The 24,404-nt window shown below is 47.0% G+C and overlaps 2 protein-coding genes across 4 annotated transcripts in view; both read right to left on the bottom strand.

The window, feature by feature from the left end:
* Window positions 1-2,160, bottom strand: part of USP11 (ubiquitin specific peptidase 11) — a 39,424-nt gene extending 37,264 nt beyond the window's left edge. Inside the window, exon 1 of the mRNA XM_081319450.1 lies at window positions 1,925-2,160. Coding sequence (XP_081175576.1) covers window positions 1,925-2,031 — 107 coding nt within the window. The 5' untranslated portion in view covers window positions 2,032-2,160. The remainder of the gene's footprint in view (window positions 1-1,924) is intronic.
* A 2,115-nt stretch (window positions 2,161-4,275) lies between these two features.
* The window catches only part of CDK16 (cyclin dependent kinase 16), an 80,469-nt gene continuing 60,340 nt past the window's right edge, over window positions 4,276-24,404 (bottom strand). For all 3 annotated transcript variants that reach the window (XM_081321835.1, XM_081321834.1, XM_081321833.1), the window contains 8 exons: window positions 23,550-23,673; window positions 23,134-23,254; window positions 15,856-15,953; window positions 14,784-14,889; window positions 14,026-14,068; window positions 12,361-12,451; window positions 9,569-9,646; window positions 4,276-8,426 (listed from right to left, as the gene is read on the bottom strand). In XM_081321835.1, coding sequence (XP_081177961.1) covers window positions 8,389-8,426; window positions 9,569-9,646; window positions 12,361-12,451; window positions 14,026-14,068; window positions 14,784-14,889; window positions 15,856-15,953; window positions 23,134-23,254; window positions 23,550-23,673 — 699 coding nt within the window. In that variant the 3' untranslated portion in view covers window positions 4,276-8,388. The remainder of the gene's footprint in view (window positions 8,427-9,568; window positions 9,647-12,360; window positions 12,452-14,025; window positions 14,069-14,783; window positions 14,890-15,855; window positions 15,954-23,133; window positions 23,255-23,549; window positions 23,674-24,404) is intronic.

Genomic DNA, 24,404 nt, shown 5'->3' on the forward strand with positions numbered 1-24,404 from the left:
TAACAACAACACTTAAGGATAATCACAAGTAGGTCAATAAGGGAGAAAGAAAGCAGAACTGGCATGCAGTTTTGCCTCCAAAGTGAGATACATCCCCAGTGAAACAAACTTCATTTAGAAGCATAGGACTTCACCTTGTATTAGTAGTATATCAACTATAACATCTACCTCAGCATGCAAAGCAAGGGTTATTCCATTAAGCTGCAATATTCTCAAAAAGACACATAAGCAAATAATTTAACATAGGAGCCACAGAGCGTGCCCATGACAATTCATTCTTCTCTGAAACAGGCTGGCATTGTGCTGGATTTCAGTAGACCTCTACACCCAATTCAAAGTGCTATTAGTCACCTACAAAGCTCTATATGGTGCAGCTGGGAAATACCATAGCCTTGCCAAAAATGAATCTATCCGTTTCACGAAAGGATATCAGGAAGGTCTGTTAAGAGTCCCAATCCTTATTTGAAGTCAGAGGGACATGTTCTGTGGCAGTGACCATATTTTGGAATCTCTAACCTACAGAGGTTCATAAAGCCCTGTCCATGATATCAAAAGAGCACTGAAGATAGTTTTATTTCACCAAGACTTCAACCCTAGTTAAATGTTGCTGATGTTAGGAGAAGGTTGATTTATAGTTGTTGTTTTTTTAAAATTAACTTATTGTAACCAGCCCTGTTTTTTAATTTGGGCAGAATCTAAAAACTATAAAATAAATTTAAGAAAAATTATTAAAAAAAATAATAATAATCAGGTCGGCCATGCACTAGTCCATGTCACTCAAAGCTACCCATTAGCTTGAAATCCTGCTAGCTTCAGTGGTAAAAAGTACAAGATTTCTAGGAGAAGAGGAAGTGACCAAAACAGTCGAGTCCTCCTGTATAGAGGAAACTAGCCTCCTTTTATAGGAATGACATGTTGGTTTTTAATCCTGTTTGTTTCCTTCCCTTGACAGATAAAATAAGGAACAAACATTTTATGATTATAGAGAAGAAATCTATTTTCAAAGCACACAAATTATAAAGTATCTATTCATCATGATAGACCATTAAACGAAAGGGAAAAGGAGAGAAATAACCAAACTCTGCTAATTCGGAAAGACATGCCTTCAGAAAGTGATGCAGCTTACAAGAGTTAAGGTTGCTTAGAGCCACAGTTCTACACCTACCCTGAGAATACATAAAATGCCGAGCAGCCCTTAACCATCCCAACAAGGGATAATTAGGAAAAGTATTAGAAGTAGAAGGAAAAGGGAACAGAATCTAAATAATGTGATTTTTTTTTTGAGAAGGTGCTTCAGCCAGAAACGCATTTTAAAAAAACAAAAAACAGAAAAGCACCAAAGGCCAAGGAAAAATGGTACATAATTCATCCTACTCCTAAAGTAAACCTCATTCAAGTTCGCCTCAGCCCAGTTAATTGAAAGCGCATAAAGCCTACGGCTAATTAGCCCAGCCCTATATATATATACTTAACACGAGGAGTAAATCCCATCGCATTCAGCCAAAGGGAACTTTTCCCACACACTTAACGAGGATAAAACTCGTGGTTAAAGCAAAAGGCGCCTTTTATACGGGAACTACCGTACTTCCTCAAGCTGGGCGTGAAGGCGCATCTCGAAGACCACCTGGAAAAGCAACCTGCAGCAGCCACGGGGTGCGGCGGCGGCGGCGGCGGGGAATAAAAGGAGGCATAAAAATACCAGCGCTCGCATCGGCTCCAAGGGGCGTCCGTGGAGGGCAACGGCCCCCCCTGAATCAAGGAGAGTTTCACCGAGGCTTGGAGCGGGTGAGCCCGCTGGAAACGAAGCGGGAACGCTCGAGGCTCAACCCCCGGCACCCAAAACTCGAGCAACCTCTCCGCTCGGTTATACTTCCCCGGGACACCTCCCTCCGCCCCCCCCCCTTTTTTTTTTTTTTGCACTTACCACTTCTCACCCGCTCCCAGCGGTCGCTTCCTCCCGGGCTGGCCCGGCCCTTCTCCCTCTACCTGCCGCCTCTGGGCCTCCAGCGCGGGCAGCCCCCGCTCCGCCATCGCCACCCACACCTCCGCCGCTCCTCCGCCAGCCCGGAAACGAGAAAGGGAGACACCTTATTTCCCTCTCCCGGCTCCTTCATGGCTCCACCCACCCGCTTCCGACCGGCCGGATAGGTGTGGCAAACGTGACGGAAGATAGCGGACCGAGCACCATGTTGAATGTGGCCTACGGCGACGGCGTCATGACGCACCGGCTTCCTATTGGTTGGCTGGTGGCGCGGGAAATCGAACGAACGGCGGGACACCGTTCTGTGATTGGATGAATGCATTTTACACGAATCCTTGCCTTGTCTGCGCCGGGCAGAAACAACGAGGCGATAGTTCTTTTCCCCTTACGGCATATTTTTTTTTAACACCGTGAAAAACGTGGACGCCTGTTCATTTATTGATCTGCTTCGTACCGCTTCAGGGAAGTACTGGCAGGAAAGGCGATTGGACCTGTGTCGATCTCGGAATTCCCGAGATTGAAGTAACTAATACTAGGAAGATACTGTGCGCGATACTTTGCAGTTGCCATTTTTACTAAGGGCAATTTTAAAATGCTTACTTGGCTAACGCAGCCCTCAACGTTGCCGGTCGAAATTAATTTTGGTGGTATCGTTTGAAGAACCGTGGAGAAGGCAGTCAAAAGCAAACTGCCAATTATCTTTAAATTACTTTTTGAGATACTAAATCACTCTCCAGCAGTTTTTAGTTATTTACGAATTTACCCACACTAACCACAGGATCTCACAATTATTTACGTTCCTATGCAGAATTGCATAACCTGAATTCCATCGTAGTATTTTTTGTTAAGCCAACAATTTTGACTTATAATAAAAACATTATAGAATAGCAGTTATTGAGGGACCAGACTTATTTTTGGAAGCCAATACTATAGAATGGGCAGAACTAGACATTCCTGAAAGGCAGCCAAGCACCCAATTTTATTCGAACAATTGTGGGCAAGCAAGCCATGGCTTGACACAATGCATGAAATAAAGTCCATGCAGTTTTCTTTCACTGACTTTTCTTGCAATACCTTATCTATGTGCACCAACCTTCTACACCTTACCTTTATCTTTTGTCAGTTAAGATGTGATGCTAAAACAGTTGGCTTTTGATTCTGTCAAACTAACCTTCCCATGCAACAGACAGTACCGCACAACAGCCTGAATACACACATCACTTATGTCCCAAGTTTAGAACAACTATGGATGAAACTTTAATAGAGCATTTACTTTAATAGCATTTAACTTTATGTAGATTTACTGTCATTGCAATGATGGAGCGAATTCTGTTCGGAAGAAAGCAGGTTTACTACAGTTTGCCAATTCCAACATCATTACAAACTGTAAGTGCAAATCCTAAATTTTTATTTCTACTTCAGTGGGCCAAACATGGCAATCATTTCCTAAGCTATTAGGAAATGAGGCCAGGACAAAGCAGTTACAGCTTAGCAGTAATCCTCACAAACGTTTCCCACAGCACCAGCATGCCTACTCATACCCTCCTTGGCACCCACTAGTCTCACTTTTTTAGAAAAGAAAAATACCTGCACAAACACAAGGTAAGATAAACACGGATTATAAAAATCACTGAAGTTGTAGGTAAATTTAAATCCATCTTACTTTTTAAGAGATTGATAAATTTGTGGCGGTCCTTTTTGTAAAGTAAGAATTTTCTCCAGCAGAGCAGCCTCATTTTCTCAAAATACCAAACACCAACCCCAAAATGTTGGGTAACTCGACCTTAGCATGTTGCATGACTGTCTGCCATTAAGCCATGTTGGTCATAGAAAACTATATTCATTCAAAAGGACTTATTTCCCCATGTCCCATGACATGTATGAACAGAAATTATGTGTTCCAGCAGGACAGGCTCTTTTCCAGTGGCTCCATTGAGGTACATTGATAATATGGTATTCTTTATGGAAGACTGTTATTTAATCTGGCAACAGCCTTTCCCCATCAACTGGCTGCCAGTTCGTGAAGGCAAAAACCTGACCTTGGAGGGTTCCCCAGAGCCCCATCAATGAGTAAACTTGCTTGTGAGTCAGCATGTCATTTCCATGTTTTGCTCCTGAGAAATCTGAGGGTGCTTTGCAGTGCCTACTGATATGAACTGAACATCTGGGAATAGCAGTAGCAGCAGAAAATATCTAAAAGGCAGTCAAAAACTTTTCTCTTCTACCGAATAAAAAGATCCATAATCCTAACGCAGGATTAAATACAACACAGCACACGCCAAAGATTGTTGGGAGACTTTTAATCAGTTCCATACATTTGGATATGGTGCATTAATTAACCCCAAAGAAGGTGGACAGAGCATGAGGGGGGAAGAGAAAAGATAGTTCATTTTGTTCCTTAAGGACTTTCCTTCTATAATGGTAAACTTTGCTCTTTGAAACAGAAAGTTCTCCCCCAATTCAAGTTATGTACAACAACAGAGTTTCTTCTTCCATACTAGGAGAACAAACTCCTTATCTACTCCACTGAGATGTGGAGGGAAGCAGGATTGAAGCCAGGGAGGCCCATGGAGCTAGTCCATTCCATATGCTAATGATTATCCATTCCTGGGTTTCTGTTTCCTGCAAGAAGAGGTCGATTGCTTGTCTCCGGTCCAGAAACAAATTATGAGGCTTTGCCCTGCCCCACCCTCCTCAAAAGCAACATCCAAATTCTCTGTACATTCATTTTCCAACAGGCCATCTTCAGTTTTCTTCTCACATAAAAGCTCTCATAATAGGTTGGATTAAGAATACATCCATACTATAAGGAAACTGGTTTAGCCATCATGGCATTTGTTCCTGCTGTCTCTTCTGAGAATCCTGAATGCAGTTTAGGCCCTAAACTGCTCCCAAATTGTCGTCAGCATTATTCTGAACTCACACTTCCCCAAATTCCTGAAAATTCAATAAAGCCCATTTGTGTTTGCAGAATACCTCATGTATCACATCTCGGCTACATTTTTCCATATTCTAGAACCTCATTTCTTCTCTTTCAGCAAAGACAGAGAATGGGAATTCCAATAAACTAAATCAGATTAGATTCTGGAACCCTTTTACAAAGGTAGCCCTGTATATCTTGGCCATATTTCTCCACCGATCTACTCAACCACAGCATAACATGAGTTCCTACCAGTCCCTTATAGACTCAATATTTAATCAGCTATGGTCTGTGGTCCTTCACTAGGATTGAGGTCTATTCGGATTAACAATGGGTAAAGAATGCAGCAAATCAGCCCTTAAAACCCTGGTCTCAAGTGGGGTCCTGAATCCACAGTTTCTATTACCTATGATTCAACACTGCATTCAGTAAACCTTAGTTAAACTGTCTTCTGATCTCCCCAGTTTTTCAGGATTTTAAACTGAGCAACCTCAGCTATAGACTCACCGTACATCTACAATCAAGTTTCTGGCAGCAAACCAAGTCTAGTGCTGTATCATACTGACAGATTATCTCTGCAAGAATGGAAGTAACAAAACGTACATATTATGGCTGGTGAGTTCCTGTTGGAAGTGTGATCTCATTTCAGACCTACTAAGAACAGGTCAGTTTTGAGGCAGAGAAACATTTTCAACCACTAGGTCCAGGGGGCTTCAGAGAGATGTTCTAGGGCAGGGGTAGGCAACCTTGGCTCTTTTATGATTCGTGGACTTCAACTCCCATTCCTGCTGGCTCAGGAATTCTGGGAGTTGAAGTCCACGAGTCATAAAAGAGCCAAGGTTGCCTACCCCTGGTTCTAGGGAGAAAGGTGAGAACTCTGATCAGAAGGGACAAGAAAATGATCCCTCAACTAGAGGTTTCTGATCCTAAGGTGCAGTTGAAAGAGGAGGCAAAAGGAAGGACCTGGGAGGCCATAGTCAAAAACCCAGTAGGCAATAACAGGGAAGGATCATGCAAGGTTAAAAAAAGACCTGTAGATATTCACTAGGTTGAAGGAAAGAGGCTGGTCCTTCCTGCTTATTAGGATGCCTGTGTAAACACAACCTTCTTATCGCCTGAGCCGAGCACTGGTTACTTTCAGCCTATGTGGAGAGGTGAATGCTGGGCAAAGTATTCTAGGCTAGATTTTTCTCCAAATGTTCCCACTCCGTGGGCAGCAGCATCTGAATGTCAAGGCAAGAGGTCACCAGCACCGCAAACTCCTGGCATCCCAGTGCATAAGCTCGGCTACATCTCTGCATGTCCTCTGTAGGCATTTTCAGAAATCCTTTTTAAGTTGCCCGAGCGTTGTAACAGCAACTAGAACAGTTCCTCTTATGGCTCTCATCAAGGGAAGATCTTGGAACTTTATAAGCGCTTCATGCTGCATATAAAAATGGTTACATATGTACATGGATCCCCGCCCTTCAGTTCTGTGCAGTGAAGTTTCTGTGCCCTGAGCATAAAGGAACAGTCCTGGCCTGGGGAGCTGTGATACTGTTGGGCATTTCCGTTTTCCTGCAAATCAGCTCTCCTAGTTGTAGGAGAAGTGGAAGCAGAGGGAGCCCAAACACAGGCAGGTCCCATGGAGACTTTCTTCTCTAAATATTGAAGGCTCTGGCATACAGGGATGCATCTCTAAAGAGCCCAAGACTGCAATACGCAGAGCAGAAGGAAAGGGCATCAGAGTCAATCCCAAAAGCAGACAGTTTTGGAGGGATGTTGGTTAAAGCAAAGGGGGCTACTTCCTCCAGAAGAAGCACAGACAGGAATTGAACAATCTTTGAAACCAGTGAAAACATAGCTGGGGAAAGGGCCCATTGCCTCTTAAGTATGTCTGATTCTCAATGGTAGAAGAGATAATTGGTGTGGCTAAGTGCAGAACGGATGTTCTTTCTTGTTAACTTTGGATTCAAAACAGAATGGGAATTAATGGGAATTATGTAATCTACATAACTAAGCACTAAGATCCTGCTACTGTAAATTGTTACAATAACCATGGGATTGAACATTGTAGGAACTGATATGAAAATCTAAACAGCGCTGAGACAAGGCAAACGATTTGCATGAAGAAGACCAAATAAAGGCTGGCATTTTATAGTTCTAGTTTTGGATGATTACTCCCATATTCCTAAACTGCTGGTCCTGCTTACTGAGGTTGAGGGGTGGTGTTGTCCAAAACGTTTGTGAAAGTGCCAAGCTTTTCATACCAAAATAAAGCACCACAGCATCAGAGGAAGATGTTGATGGGCCCGTTCTAACATAGTCATTTGGATATAAGAAATGTAAGACAAAGCTACAGGTCATGATCACCTAGGGACTGTAGTAAACATAGAAAACAAAGAACAGTGGTGAGAGAACAAGGCACAATCCACTGGGAATTTCCTGCACAAGGCCTACTCGAATAGCTGATGCTTGTGTCTGGACTAGAAGTCAGTGGACTGCGTCTGGAAAGGCAAAGGAAGAAATGCAAACCCTGAGTACCAAGCAAGTAATATAAGAGCCGTAACAGATGAACAGGAGTTAAGTCAGGATTGAGAGCACTAACCAAGCACAAGCCCAGGCGAGGCACCAGTCAAGACCCAAGGGATCAAAAAGGAGACTCCACTTTGGTGTGAGAAGGAGATGGAAGCAGCTCCAAAGCTGAGCAAAAAGAGTTTGGAAAGAGGCAGGCACCCTTGCAGCCGGAAAGCCCCGATAAGGAAGAAGACAGGAAAAGAAGGACCATCTTTCCAAAGATTTGCGAATTCTCAGAGGACATCTGGTTGCCTGGTCCACCCCGGACTTCAAAATACGCGGTTAGGCCAGGAAAACAGAGCACCCGCCACGTCCAAAGAAAGTGATTGTAGCTAGGAAGGAGGAGTCCACTCATCGTCCGAAATACTAACAACCTCCCCAATCCCGTCGATTCCTAGATTATGGAGTGCAAAGAATGGAACTACTCTGGCCCTGGTGCTTCTCCTCCCTCCACCTGGCCCACTACTGGGATGAGATAGGGAGGGGATTGGCTCCCTCATAGTTAATACTGTACACTCCCCATTAATGGAGAGGCTGGAGTGCGGGGGTGTCTCTCTCTCTCTCTGTATAGATATTTGTAAATATAATATTTATAATATTGCATTGAAAAAATAAAACTTAAAAAATAAAATGAAACACCGTGTGTGTGTGTGTGTGTGTGTGTGAGAGAGAGAGACAGAGGGAGGGAGGGAGGGAGGGAGGGAGAGTCCGTCCCAGCGGCACAGAGAATTGGTGGCTGGCTTGTTGGAGCCAGGAGCCGTCATGTTTCTCCTCAGTTCCAGGGCCCTCCACCTTTGCCCCAGCAAATTCCCAGCACAAGTTCTCATGCCACAGTTCAATACCAAGAAGCCACCGGTGGAGATAGTCCGTGGGGTGGGCTGTGGGGAAAACCTGGCTTCTTTCCACCCTTGCCAACCCAGAACTGTAGGCTTCAAAGCAGCAGGCTTGGTCGTCCATTCTGACCATTCACTGTAGGGAAACAGCAAAAGTGTTATAGATAGAATGCATTTGGCGCTTTCCCCCATCTTCTAGATTAGGTTTTTTTTTCCCCAAACTTGACCATTTTAAGACGTATGGACTTCAACTCCCAGAATTCTGGGAGTTGAAGTCCACACATCTTAAAGTGGCCAAGTTTGAAAAGCGCTGTTTTAGAGGAGGATGCTATTAACGTTTCCCCCCCCCCCCCGATTTCTTCTAATGTTTCCTCCCCAACCTGGTAGTGTCTCCCTGTCTCACAGTAATAACTGAGCCTTGTCATAAAGCTTTGGGCAATCTGGAATTATGGTTTTTTTGTGTCATATAGATGTAAATTTCATATTCTCTCAGCAACCTGGTGAAGCAGCCATGTTGGGTTAGGTCCAATGCTTTTAGCCCCATTTTATGGATGGAAGAACTGTGGGCTAGAAAAGTGCGGCTGGCCTAATGCTACCTGATGAGAGCAACTCCAAGTTGGGTTTTGAACAAGGGCATTTCAATTCAACTGCAATTCAGTCTCGAGATCATAAGGTTCCGATGCCACACGCCTTTTTTGCATCCTGGCTCCTTCCCCACCTCCTCCATCGTTTCGTTCCGCTTTCCCTTCTCCTGATCCCAAATTTCATTAGCTTTAAAGTAATGGGGTAAACTTTGAATTGGGGATGCCCTGAGCTAAAAAGACTCAAGTCAGATTTGAAGCAGAGGTGCCAGGGAGACTCTAGTCAGGGTGACTTGAGAGAAAGGGGAAGGTGCTAACTCATGATGCTGAGAACAGGAAGAAGTGCGAATGGAAGCGGGTGGGGCACAAATACCTGGCCTGGTGGCTACAATTCAGTGTCCACTAACTGGAACGTGGTTGCTGCTTGGGGGAGAGGGGAGAGTGGTTACTGCACAACCACACACAGAGAGATGCAGTGTTAAGCAGGGGGATGGGAAAAGACTGCTTCTCCGAGAGAGCAAGTTTTTGGAGACCGGAAGAGGCAACAGCTAGGAAGGGGCTATCCAGGTGCCCTTTCAGTACCAAGAAATGTGGGCCACCAATTCAGGGGGAGGAAGAGAATTTTATTCAAAACTGAGGGCTTATGAAAAAGCGGAGGGGCTCCTGTTGACAGAATTGCTCGACAACCACTTCTCACCTGATTCAGGCAGGGAAGCAGATCTCAGCCCAGTCTCTTTCTGTAACTGAATCTCCTTTAGTGCAAATATTGATGTTGCTGCAGGGGAAGAAAAGAAAGGCACAAAGCCAGTGAGATAACCCCAATTACTAGACCTGCTGTTCTATCATGCTAGCATGTGCACTGATAAAAAGGATAAAAGTAATTTGAAATTTTAAAAGGGATGTGGTGGCTCAGTGGGTTAGGACGCTGAGCTTGTCGATCAGAAGGTCGGCAGTCTGGCGGGTCAAATCCCGAGTGCCGCGTAACAGAGTGAGCGCCTGTTACTCGTCCCAGCTTCTGCCAACCTAGCAGTTCGAAAGCACGTAAAAATGCAAGTAGAAAAATAGGGACCGCTCCGGTGGGAAGGTAACAGCGTTCTGTGCACCTTTGGCATCTAGTCATGCCGGTCATGTGACCACGGAGACGTCCTTGGACAAGCACTGGCTCTTCGGCTTTGAAACGGAGATGAGCACTGGCCCCTAGAGTCGGAAACGACTAGCACGCATGTGTGGGGGAACCTTTACCTTTAATTTGAGTACAGCAGTCTGTGCATGTGTGCATGTGTGAGTGTGAGAGAGAGAAAAAGAGAGAGAAATACAGACAAATAGAGAGAGACAGACAGAGACAGTGTATGCGGGTTGGCAAATTTTTGAATCCATTTTTATGGATTTGATCCCATTAAGGGAAGTGGCAGACATTATTTGGTTCCTTCTGATCAATCACATTGCTTCTCAAAGACTGTCTAGACAAGTGCCTGCAGTTTTCATGGCAAGTTTTCAGAAATGGTTTGCTGGTGCCTTCTAAAGTGACTGACCTAAGTCCCCTCACTGGCTTTGTGCCTAAAGCAGGAACAGAATTTAATAGTCTTCCAGTTTCTAGCCTGATGCCTTAACAGCCATACCCACCTGTTTAAATTCAAAACATGCATTCTTCACTGAGGTATGGAAAAATGAAAGCTATCAATCAGTTAATGACTGTTAGTGGTTCCACGATGGCATGTGAGGAAATATATATTGCATATTATCCAGTTCTCAGTTATTGGCCCATTTGAAGCCCTTAGAGCAATGGTTCATACAGTAATACATGAAAGGAAAGTGTAACCACAAAAAATGTTGTCACAATATAGATTGGGTAAAACACGTGACGGTGAAGTTTCACTGAATGTGATGCTATGAATTCTCAGTAAGTATCTAAAATTCTTAGAGAATAAATTCATCAACAATAAATATCAGCATTCAAGTTATGGGAAAGAAAACCTCGATAGGTCCTACATGGAAAGACTAATGGCTCTTCCCCCAACCTGCTAAGCACAGACAGAAATCTATTTTTAAATGATTACAGAAGGCTTGTCCACACCTACTGAGAAGGCAACCTGAACCCATCTTCCTGATCCAGTTTTAAAGTGATGTCTGCCAGTTTCTTCCGACATAAACCGGAATGGAAGGGGTTTGTACCAACACAAAGTTAGGGGCAGGACACCTGACTTTTGTGTGGGAGAGATTTGTGGATGGGAAAACATGGGGTCTCTTGCCGTGCCAAAAAGCCACCTTTCCCACCCCTTTTGCCAAACCACAGATGATAGGAAAAGCAAGAAAATGAGGGAAAGTGGCTTTTTTTGTGCCAAGAGAGACTCTTTCCCTGTTTTCCTTCCCCAAGGGGAGGACACTGGAGTAGAAGCAACTCTGCAGTTAGCTCCCTGCTACTTACAAGCTTAGGAAGGAAAAGTGGCAAGGACGAGGGAAGAGAAGTGGAAATAAAACTGCTTCCTGTCCCTCTCTCCCGTTGCTTCTTCTCACACCCATGAGAAGGATGGTACTTTCGCTGCCAGATTTCCAATCTCACAGATTTGTTACTTCTGGACTCATCTACTCCTCTCCTTTGCTCATCATGTCATGGACAGAAGGGGAGGAGGAGGAGGAGGAGGAGGAGGAGGAGGAGGAGGATCCCTGGGCATCAACCTTCTAATTCCATGGAGAGCTCACCAAGCTGACAGTCCTGCAGTCTTCTGCTGCCAGCAGCTGACACCGAAGAAGGTGTTCCCCATTCAGTCTCCTCCCTGCCCTTCTTCTGCCTTGTTGTTGAGGCAGAGAAGGAGGTGGAACTGAGGTCAGTCCTTCCTTTAGGCCAGCATATATTTCTGACAGTCCTGTTTTGGATGGCAGCACTTCATTGCCACCATGAGGAAGAGCCCCCAGATAAGAAAATGAGATCATCTCAGAAAATAGGAAAACTAAAGCGCAGGGTAATTAAAGCTAGGCTGAATAACAAGGACAGAAGAAGCAGCAGGAAGAAGGTCAGTGAGGTGCAAGTCTTAAGGAAGAGACTCATCGTACAATGTGCCAGAGAGTCAAACGGTAAACATTTTTTTTACCAGATCTGGATCTTCTGTCTTCTGTGATTATAAATTGACAAGACATTATGAAGATAGCTCTCACACGCTGAAGTAACTGATCAGATCTTTCTCCCCAGCCTTTAACAGTGCACTACACTAATCCACCGGATTAGCTGAGTGACAAAATAACTGCAAAAAAGAGCATGGGTGCCCTTAAATTCTTAGCCTATTCAATGAAAACATCCTTGTCAGTTAACCACTACATCGTAACAGATAAGAAGGACCAGATGGAGATGTTATTCGTAGCTTTCAAATGAATTCATGGTCCTTTTACCATGCTTCCATCCCACACCCTTCTCTTAACCTCATTGTCCTTCGCTCAACCAGTACGTGACATCTCTGCCCTCCCTCCCTCCCTCCCTCTTCAGCCTGAACCTACTGTCCGGAAGTTTGAGGACCCGCTCTCCCAGACTGTGGAAGAACAGGTGACGCATGGCCTCATCTGCAGAGATCCGCTTCCTGCCCTCAAACTGCATTTGGGGAGAGAAAATAGAAAACAGCGTTTAGATGAAAGCTGCTAATGGTGTCTAGCTTTTTGCTCCTAATACAAAAGCATTTTTTTCCCCAGAAGGGAACCTAACCATTTAGTTATCACACTGTCGGTATCACAGGTTAAACTGTGCCCCCAAATCTCCCAAAAGGAAATAGTGTTAAAAATTCCTCCATAACATCAAAACACAACTACTCAAGGTGCCTGTATTCTCCCCCTCCCAATGTTTATGACAAATCTCAGAACAAAACTGAGATGCTGACCCAAAACGCAAGCAAGGTGCAAAATGTTTTATTTTTATTTATCTCCCACCTTTATTATTTCTACAAATAACTCAAGGTGGTGAACACTGGAACACCAACACTGGAAGTTTTTAAGAAGAGACTGGACAGCCATTTGTCTGAAATGGTATAGGGTTTCCTGCCTGAGCAGGGGGTTGGACTAGATGGCCTCCAAGATCCCTTCCAACTTTTATTATTATTATTATTATTATTATTATTATTATTATTATTATTATTATTATTATTATTATTATTATTATTATTATTATTATTATTATTACATAATTCAATACACCTTCCTCCTCCTATTTCCCCCACAATAACCCTGTGAGGTGAATTGAGCTGATAGAGTGGACCAAGGTCACCCAGTTGGCTGTCATGGCTAAAGAGGGACTTGAAATCAGTCTCCTACTTTCTAGCCTGGTGCCTTAACAAGTAGACCAAACTGGGTGGAAAAACCCAAGGATTTTAACTATCTTCAATTACCAGAATACTGTGAATTGTAAAATATTTCTAATCAAGTGTCAATCACATATCGCACAATGTTTTTTTAAACACACAGGTTTTACCCTTCCAGGCTGGTTGCAAACAGCCCACAGGAGCTGCCTATGGCAGGCTGTCATCCATGCCTAATGCAGAATATTTGAATTAGTGGATCGAAAGTTTCACCTATTTTGACCAACGGACAAATGAATAAAACCCTGCCAACAATGACCTGCAGAGCAAGCAGAGGGGCTGAAACACGTAGCGCTCAAAAGCTCTTCTACTTCTCAAACTACAGTCACATACCATATTACCATCCACAGGTTCTGCACTGAGGAATTAAGGCAAACAAAGCAGAATTATTTCTGCAGGAGCACCCGTTCTATGATAGATCCACTTGATGGATCCTTTTTAATGTATTCCACTCTGAAATTTGTTTTTGTTTGTGCATACGCACATACATGCTTACATTCCCCCCCCCCAAAAAAATAACTCTGCAATATTCCTTGAAGATAAGCAGCTTTACTTGAGGTCACCCGAGGTCCTAACTAGTAGCCCATTTTGTCCAGCACATTTATTCTTTGGGGACAACAAAACAATGCTTTCTTTATATGATCTCCATTTGTTAATGAAATTGATTGTTGCCTGCTCGCCATAGCAAGGAAGATTCTTCCTCTGCCTGAGGATGGCAAAGGAATGTAAGGAGTTTACGATTCCTAGAAGAGAGGGTCAGAGACCTCTAAACCCTAATCCTCTAGCCAGACCAAAATATTCATCATCATCATCTCACCTGCAGCAGCTTTCCTAAAAGGTCAACCCCATCATTGTCCAGCCTGCACAATTAGGAGAGAAAAGAAAGGTCAAATTCATAATTTTGTGAGGAGAACTGAGGCTTTACTTCCTGGGATTGTTACTCTCTGACACTGATGCTGCTACCCAATGTCTTTCCAACAACTGAACATGTAAAATACTTCATGTCCCTAAGTCAAATATTAATTTGGAATTGCACCAGAGTCACCAATGTTTCTTCCACCCTTGGGAGCCAAGGCCCAAAGAAAGATCTTGTTAATACCTCTTTCTTCCCAATAAAGCCCAAAGATTTTGGCCATTAAATGCTCATTCATGCATCCTGAAAATCACACCCTATGTATTTGTGTCTTGCCCGGAATTCAGCAAAGAAGGTACCTCAGGCAAAACTCTTTGCCTGCCTCCTTGCTGGAAAAAAAATGACCAACTGAACTGGAAATATCTTCAGTACAAGATCCACCTTGGATCTTGGAGGATCTTGTACTTTACTCTTTCAACACTCTGAGAGGGAGAAAGCAAGAAAAGCTACCTATGGCCGCACAGTGAGTCCATGTCTCTCTTTTCTTCTTAAAGAAGTCTCTATTCTTAATGGCTGAAAGGATATATGTGAAATTTTCCAGAATGTCCTATCCCAACTCTTCGGAGGACACAGCTATCTTTCTCCATCTCTTTTATGAGATGACTCTAGCAGCTCGTCATCCATCAAAAGCTACCACATCTGAACTCCAGGCTGACACTCACCTAGGGGCATGGTTGATCAGGGCCTCAGAACGGTATTTGGGGTAATTAGACGCTCGGAATTCTTCATTGGATAGGATTCCAGGCCATGTCTCTTCATTAGGTGTCCCTGGCAACAGAGAAAAGAAGCAGAATTCTGAAAAGGAGTAAAAAAAAACTGACTTCCAATGTCCATGTCACATGACAGCAGCAAAAAAGATGAGAGAGTAAGAATATTTAAAATTTGGTGGGAGAAATAAACTAAAATAAGTACTGTAACAGGGTTTTGTGTTGAGGCAACCAAAATGACTAATAAGGAAAGAAATATTACACTAATATGATTATTATTCTTTAGGAATACTGGAATGCGTATACACTCAATTGTTATTTATCAAAACAATAAGAATTGTACTAAATCAACGTTTGCAAAAAAAGGATATTTTGGGGAAAGAGGAAATCAACCAAAATTAACGTATGGAATACAGATTAAAGAAATTAATTAACGTATGGATTACAGATTAAAGAAATTAATTGTTAAAGATTGTTCTGCAAATGTAGCCCAGACAACAAACACTATTTACCAATTATTGAATGATTTATGCTTTGTTAAAAAAAAAATCAATAAAATATATTTTTTTTAAAAAAGATGAGAAACAAGATCATTTCAGCAGCACGGCCAAGACACAGGACTCTCCTTCTCCTTAGGGATGGGTTTGTCTTTGATCAACTTATTTAATTTAATATTTAATTTAATAATTTAATTTGTATACCGCCCTTCTCCTGAAGGACTCAGGGCGGTGAACAGGGCAATACATAATAAAAAACAGGATACAAAAATTAAAAAGTGATTAAACAACTATGCCCGTAATAATTAATACATATTAAAAGTTAAAACTAATTTATAAAAAACCCAACCCCATCCCATCAGACCAGGCCAGCTTGTTCAACTTATGGCATTCTAATTGGTATCCCCCGAAGAAACTCTTAACCTCCCATTATGAAATTATAGATCAACCTGTCTGATGGCCTTCGTTTCCTCTGCCTCCCATGTCTTCATTGATTTCTCAGCAGTGCAACAACCCTGGCAGATAGTTACCCAATATCCGAAAAATGAAATGCAGCTGCTCCTCAACTGTAGAGCCGGGGAAGAGCGGCCGCCCTGTGGACATCTCATAGAAAATGCAGCCCACGCCCCTGTGTGGAGAAAGGCAGGCAGATGTCATTGATCAGCCCAAGGAAACAGGAAGGACTGAAACTTTGTGCTATCAGTTAAAAGTTCCTCCTTCTTCTATCTTATCTCTCTGTAGTGACGAAAATCACTCGTAGACCAACCAAACATTTCTATTACCAGATTTTGCGAATCAGCCAACGATTCTGATATTTGAAACTCAGCTTTTTAAAAAATCAAAAAATTTGCCTTACAATATATAACAAACAGTCTGTATCAAAAAAAGGGGGGGAGGGAATGGGGTAAATCTATTTGTAAAAGGTAAAGGGGGGGCTTTTTTTCCTCATAGAACGCTCAGAACGGAGTTCCGGCACCTTTTTTGGATGGAACATTGTAGGGTAGGCAAGGCGGGTTGTATGACATGTGTGAGTTCTGGCACCTTTTTCTTTTACAAAAAAAGCACTGGGTAAAGGTAAGGTAAAGGTTCCCCCGCACATGCGTGCTCGTCATTTCCGACTCTAGGGGCCGGTGCTCATCTCCGTTTCAAAGCCGAAGAGCCAATGCTTGTCCGAGGACGTCTCCGTGGTCATGTGGCCGGCATGACTAGACACCAAAGGCGCATGGGACGCTGTTACCTTCCCACTGTAGTGGTCCCTATTTTTCTACTTGCATTTTTATGTGCTTTCGAACTGCTAGGTTGGCAGAAGCTGGGACGAGTAACAGGCACTCACTCTGCTACGCGGCACTCGGGATTCGACCCGCCAGACTGCCGACCATCTGATCGACAAGCTCAGCGTCCTAACCCACTGAGCCACCACGTCCCTTTATCTATTTGTACATTCTGCTAAAAGAGGGTTAAGGCAATGTGGTGGCTCACAAGGTTAGAACCCTGGGCTGATGATCGGGCAAGCCCTGCGTTCAAAACCTGTTGCTGCCGTGAGTGAGCTCCTGTCACCTGATCCAGGAACCTGCCGGCCCAGCAGCTCGAAAGCAGGCAACTGCAAGTAGACTAATGGGTACCACACTTCAGTGGGCAACTTCATGGGGATACAAAAGGAGCCCCCAACTGGGTGTCCTCCAGGCAAGTGATTTAGCCACAGGAGCACTTTAGTGCTTCCAACATTGGGGGCGGGGGGGGGGGAACCAATTGTGTGGAATTTTGAAAACATCCAAAAATATACTTAGGCTTTTAAACAGATCATTGAATTCATCTCTACAAAGTCAATCCCTGTTCCTTGAGGAATGCAGTAGAGGCGTCCTAGAGAATGTACGCACTGCTCACCAGCAGAGACCACGCTGACCGAACCAGTGAGCCTCAAATTATTGTCCTCCTCAGAAGAATTAAACATTATCATCTATATATTACGGTAAATATCAGTACAGGTGGATAAGTTGATTTGTCTGCCGGGAAGAGCCTCTGCTTTATACAACTGATGATATGCTTCCTGAGAGTCCCACGATGCAGTTTAAAAACTACTAGAGGTAGCCCTCACCCAAAGGACGGGAACTGAGATAGGGATTTTTGTCAGTAAGCAGTGTGATCACAAAGAGTGTACCGCTTAGTGACAGAAATTTCTGGCACTTCTGCTTGCCATCATTAAGCAAATCACAGTGAGTTGTTAGGTGAGGATAACACATGGTTGCCAGTTGCAACCACCTACTGGTTTCCCCCTTGACTTTGCTTGGAGGAAACTGGCGAAAAAGGCCACAAATGGTGATCATGTGACCGTGGGACACTGCAATGTCATAACTGTGAGCCGAGCAACCATGGGCTCGGATCGCAAAGACACCGTGAACAATGTAAGTACAAAGACCAGTCAATTTCGCTTTCTTGCGAAAGTCGTTGAGAGCGTGGTGGCACGGCAACTCCCTTTGGTCCTGAAGGAAACTGAGTATCTGGATCCGTACCAATCGGGTTTCAGGCCCGGATATAGCACGGAGACGGCATTGGTCGCGCTGGTGAATGATCTCTGGCGGGCCCGAGATAGGGGTTTCTCCTCTATCCTGGTCTTATTAGATCTCTCAGCGGCTTTTGATACCATCGACCATGGTATCTTGCTGCGTCGTCTTGAGGGGTTGGGAGTGGGAGGCACCGTTCTACGATGGTTCTCCTCCTACCTCTCGGGCCGTTCGCAGACGGTGTTGGCAGGAGGGCAGAGGTCAACCCCAAGGCCCCTTAGTTGTGGGGTGCCTCAGGGATCAGTGCTCTCGCCCCTCCTGTTCAACATCTATATGAAGCCGCTGGGTGAAATCATTCGTGGTTTTGGGGTGAGGTATCACCAATATGCAGATACCCAGTGATGCCCTCGATGTGATGTCCCGTTGCCTGGAAGCGGTACAGATTTGGATGGGAAAGAACAGGCTCCGGCTCAACCAGGCCAAAACTGAGTGGCTTTACGTACCGACATCTCGTTTAGTCCAAGAGGTTCCATCTTTGATTATAGGAGGAGAGATATTACCTCCCGTTGATAGAGCACGCAACCTGGGCGTCCTCCTGGATTCACGACTCAGTTTTGAAGATCATATTGGAGTCGTGGCTAGGGGGGCATTTGCCCAGATTCGCCTGGTACACCAGTTGCGCCCCTTTCTAGACCGAGATGCCCTACGTACAGTCACCCACGCACTCGTTACCTCCCGTATAGACTACTGTAATGCTCTCTACATGGGGCTGCCCTTGAAGACCACCCAGAGGCTTCAACTGGTGCAGAGTGCAGCTGCACGGGTAGTGATGGGAGCACCCCAATACTCCCATATTACACCCCTCCTGCGTGAGCTGCATTGGCTACCGGTTGCCCTCTGGGTGAGATTTAAGGTGCTGGTTCTTACCTTTAAAGCCCTACATGGCTTAGGCCCGGGATACTTGCAGGACCATCTGCTGCCGGGAACGAATTCCCATCGCCCAGTACGCTTACACAGAGAAGGCCTCCTCAGGGTACCGTCGGCTAGACAATGTCGGCTTGCGACCCCCAGGGGAAGAGCCTTCTCTGTGGGAGCGCCAGCCCTGTGGAACCAGCTCCCCCCTGAGCTTCGGATGGCCCAAGATCTCCAGTCCTTTCGCCGCGGCCTCAAAACACTCCTTTTCCACCTGGCTGACCTAGACTGACAGGGATTTTAATTATATTTACAATTCTAATTCTATTCTTTAATTTATTTTAATTTATTTCAAATTTTTATTTTTAATTTACTGTACAGTAACCTTTAAGTTTTGTTGTTGTTAGCCGCCCTGAGTCCCTCGGGAGATAGGGCGGGATATAAATCCCATTAATAAATAAATAAATAAATAAATTAAGTACCACTTGTTCGGTGTCATCATAATTTTGCACGGTCACTGAACGAATGGTTGTTAAGCAAGGACCACTTGTACTGTATTGCAGGAGGAGTTGATTGGAATTGGGGAGACCCAAACTGAAGATAGTTGCCTTAGGGCAGGGGTCGGCAACCGGAAAAAGGCAAAGAGCCACTCAGAACCGGTTCCGTCACAAACACAAAAAAGTGGGAGCCGCAAAATGTGCGCGCGCGTGCATGCACGCACGCGCATGCGCAAAACAAGGCAAAACGTGCACCAGCCCTGCCCCCATCCACCTCCAGTATGGATGGCTCTGCCAAAAGAAAAGCAGCCGAAGCAAGCCTCCCATTGAGAGAATGGGGCGGCGGAGGCTTGCAAAACGGCGGATCCAGCCTCTGCCGGCGGCTTGCAAAACGGCGGATCGAGCCTCTGCCGGCAGACACGCTTGCAGAATGGCGGATCGAGCCTCTGCCGGCGGCAGAGGCTTGCAGAGCGCGGATCCAGAGCGCACTTCCCCCCCTTCCCTCTCGTCGCCGGGGCTGTGCGCGCTTCCCCCCCTTCCCTCTCGTCGCCGGGGCTGTGCGTGCTTCCCCACCTTCCCTCTCGTCGCCGGGGCTTGCAAAACGGCGGATCCAGCCTCTGCCGGCGGCTTGCAAAACGGCAGATCCAGCCTCTGCCGGCAGACACGCTTGCAGAACGGCGGATCGAGCCTCTGCCTTCTATTCAGCTCTGGGAAGTGAGGGGGAGGGAGGGGGAGTTTGGGGGGGAGGGGGAGCTCCACGGTGCAAAAATAAAGCCCTGCCGCTCTTTGCATTGCTTGCCCGACTGGCTGTCACGGGACCACACGGATCGCCTCGCTCCCACCGGCAGCTGATTCCTTCGAGTTTGGTCTCGAGCGATTTTGCATTTTCTCCAGTGCTGAAAGCCACTCGGGGAACTTGAGTTACCGGCTCCCCGATCGCTCCACCCTCATCTTCTCTTCGTTCCCGCTTCCCCTTCAGAAGGTTCCTCTCGCCGTCCGTGACTAAAGTCCCACTCCCACCCCCCGCGGCAGGTTGGAACCCCCCAACTATCTTGAGTACCTACAGCCCCGCGCTGCCCTCCCCCGGGCCACCGCAGCTGGAGAGGATGGCTCTGAAGTTAGATATTTCGCCCGTAAGTCGCAGAGGGACCCCGGGTGTTCATAATTGATCCATAAAAACCTAATACCGAATAAAAGTAGGATACATCAATAAAAAGATCCAATTTGATTTTCCCCCCCGCCACACACACACACACACACACACACACACACACACACAGGTTGGAGACCCTCCGGCGTGGCTTGGGCACCCAGAGGCTCCCGCTGCCCCCTTTTCTCCACCGGGCGAGAGAGGCAAAACGTGCACCAGCGGATCCAGCCTCTGCCGGCGGCTTGCAAAACGGCGGATCGAGCCTCTGCCGGCAGACACGCTTGGAGAATGGCGGATCGAGCCTCTGCTGGCGGCAGAGGCTCGATCCGCCGTTCTGCAAGCGTGTCTGCCGGCAGAGGCTCGATCCGCCGTTTTGCAAGCCGCCGGCAGAGGCTGGATCCGCCGTTTTGCAAGCCGCCGGCAGAGGCTGGATCCGCCGTTTTGCAAGCCGCCGGCAGAGGCTGGATCCGCCGTTTTGCAAGCCCCGGCGACGAGAGGGAAGGTGGGGAAGCGCGCACAGCCCCGGCGACGAGAGGGAAGGGGGGGAAGCGCGCACAGCCCCGGCGACGAGAGGGAAGGGGGGAAGCGCGCACAGCCCCGGCGACGAGAGGGAAGGGGGGAAGCGCGCACAGCCCCGGCGACGAGAGGGAAGGGGGGAAGCGCGCACAGCCCCGGCGACGAGAGGGAAGGGGGGGAAGCGCGCACAGCCCCGGCGACGAGAGGGAAGGTGGGGAAGCGCGCACAGCCCTGGCGACGAGAGGGAAGGGGGGAAGCGCGCACAGCCCTGGCGACGAGAGGGAAGGGGGGGAAGCGCGCACAGCCCCGGCGACGAGAGGGAAGGTGGGGAAGCGCGCACAGCCCTGGCGACGAGAGGGAAGGTGGGGAAGCGCGCACAGCCCTGGCGACGAGAGGGAAGGTGGGGAAGCGCGCACAGCCCTGGCGACGAGAGGAGCCAACGGGGGGCGGGCGGGCGAAGCGCGGCTTTCGCTCGGCGGGGCTCTCAGCCCCGGCGACGAGGAGCCAACGGGGGGCGGGCGGGCGAAGCGCGGCTTTCGCTCGGCGGGGCTCTCAGCCCTGGTGACGAGGAGCCAACGGGGGGGCGGGCGGGCGAAGCGCGGCTTTCGCTCGGCGGGGCTCTCAGCCCCGGCGACGAGGAGGCAACGGGGGGCGGGCGGGCGCCTTTCGCTCGGCGGGGCTGGCAGGCGCCTTTCGCTTGCCGGGGCTCTCAGCCCCGGCGACGAGGAGCCAACGGGGGGGGCGGGCGGGCGAAGCGCGGCTTTCGCTCGGCGGGGCTCTCAGCCCCGGCGACGAGGAGGCAACGGGGGGCGGGCGGGCGCCTTTCGCTCGGCGGGGCTGGCAGGCGCCTTTCGCTTGCCGGGGCTCTCAGCCCCGGCGACGAGGAGCCAACGGGGGTTGGGCGGGCGAAGCGCGGCTTTCGCTCGGCGGGGCTCTCAGCCCCGGCGACGAGGAGCCAACGGGGGTTGGGCGGGCGAAGCGCGGCTTTCGCTCGGCGGGGCTCTCAGCCCCGGCGACGAGGAGGCAACGGGGGGCGGGCGGGCGCCTTTCGCTCGGCGGGGCTGGCAGGCGCCTTTCGCTTGCCGGGGCTCTCAGCCCCAGTGACGAGGAGCCAACGGGGGGCGGGCGAAGCGCGCCTTCTTGCTCGTCGGGGCTGCTAGCCCCGGCGACGAGAGGGAACGGGGGGGGGGGGGTAAGAAGCAGATCTACTTACGCTTTACTTCTTCCTCTCTTCCTCCACTCTGCCAGTAAAAAAACAAAGGTTTGTTGGTAGCCCACAAACGGTTTGTGGGCGGTCCCACAAACCAACCAATCAATTTAAACTTTTCAAGTTTTTTTGTGAGAAGTTTAAATTGATTAATTTTTTTAGTACCATTTTTTTTTCCAAGAGGGAGGAGGCCTGGGAGCCGCATGGGCCGGCTCAAAGAGCCGCATGCGGCTCCGGAGCCGCGGGTTGCCGACCTGTGCCTTAGGGGGCCAGCATCTGTGCATTCAGCACCTCCCTCTAGCTTCAGTCCTCTTTTTCTGTTCTAGAGCAATTTCCTTCCTGAGGTCTAAGTGGTCTAGAGCAGAGGTCCCCAACCTCTTAGGCACCAGGGACCGGTTCCGTGGAGAGGTTTTTCCACAGACCAGAGAGTGTGTGGTTTTGTGTGCTGCCTGCATCCTGCAGATGGGGCTTTCCTTGTTTGTGTGGACCGGTTGTTGGCATGACGCAGCCCAGTACTGGTCCACGGACCAGGGGTTGGGGACCCCTGCCCTAAAGTGTATGTTTATTAATGGACAAGGCACAGAGCCTCAGTTCTGCATACAAACCAGGAAGAACAAAGGCTGGACCTTTTCAAAGATGATGGGGGGGGGGAAATGCGAGACATATTTTCCGAAAACTTCTAATTAACTAAATTAATTATTTTATGGTTTGTTTGTTTTTTTAAATTAGGAATACTTTTTTGAACTGGGTATCAAAAAAGTGGTATTCAGTGGGTATCTCTGAATTGAGCGTCCTACAGCGTGGCAAATGAATCAGTTACCCTAGGGCAGGGGTAGGCAACCTCGGCTCTTTTATGACTCATGGACTTCAACTCCCAGAATTGGCTGGCTCAGGAATTCTGGGAGTTGAAGTCCATGAGTCATAAAAGAGCCGAGGTTGCCTACCCCTGCCCTAGGGATTGGTGTTTCTGGGTTGTTGTTTTTTAAAAAAAGAACATTCAGGGAGTCAGATAGAAGAATCCGTACCACATGTCAATCTGGGTGGAATATTCTGTCGAGCCCAGCAGAATATCAGGCGGTCGGTACCAAAGTGTTACCACCTCGTTGGAGTAGGTCTTGGTGGGGATAGATTTTGCCCGGGCTAGTCCTGTAAAACATAGAAGCGTATTTGCAAAACCTTCCACAGAGCAGAAAATAAGATTTGAGCCGCCTCCTCCTCCTCCTCCTCCTCCTTTTAAAAAACAGTGTTACAGCTGATAGAATTGTACCAGGGAAATTTGGCAGTGTATTGCCAAACATTGGAAGTGTGATGGGAATGAAAATATCTGGTTCAATCCACATACTGCTCCTACCCTCGAGGCCACCAGCTACCAAGAATAAGAGCATGTCAGCCCCAAAGATGGCTGGGATGTAGATCAAAGAAGGGATTTGATAATACTCACCAAAATCTGCTAGTTTGAGCTCCCCTCTCTCATTAATAAGCAAATTCTGAGGCTTCAAGTCTCGATGCAGCACCTTCTGATGGTGACAGTAGGCTAGGCCACGTAGCAGCTGGAACAGGAACAACTAGAAGAGGCAACGAAGCCATCAAAGTGAATTCTTCTAGGCCAGGAGCAGGCAACCTTGGCTCTTTTATGACTCGTGGACTTCAACTCCCAGAATTCCTGAGCCAGCATGGCTCAGCTGGGAAACCTCTCCCTTTCCCCTCAGCATGGCTGGCTCAGGAATTCTGGGAGTTGAAGTCCACAAGTCATAAAAGAGCCAAAGTTGCCTAGCTCTGTTCTAGGCAAACACAACTTCCTACCATTCACAGTATAGTTCATATTGCGTATCTTTTAATGCTCTTAAAAACAGACACTTATATACAATAATAAATCCATACAAGTTGCTTTCTTTTCCTGATACTACTCCTAAATCACACAGCGGTGTCACATCCATAACCAAGGTAGCACAAAGGGTAAATACAGGTAATCAGTCCCCAGTTTAAGAATAAGTTCTGTTCCAAAGATCTGTCCTTTAGTTGAATTCGCATGTAAACCAGAACCAGTTATTACTGTATAATACCGTAGTGTTGGGTAATGAACTTGAAACATTGCATACAGATAGTCCTCAACTTACAACGGACCATTTAGTGACCGTTCAAAGTTACAACGGCATTGAAAAATGTGACTTGTGACCGTTTTTCAGTTACAACTTTTGCAGCATCCCCATGCTCACGTGATCAAAACTCAGACATTTGGCCACTGCTTCATACTGATGACCTTTGCTGTGTCCCGGGAGTCGTGTGATACACTTTT

This window comes from Vipera berus, assembly GCF_964194415.1.
Source record: "Vipera berus genome assembly, chromosome: 2".
NCBI classification, from domain to species: Eukaryota; Metazoa; Chordata; class Lepidosauria; order Squamata; family Viperidae; genus Vipera; species Vipera berus.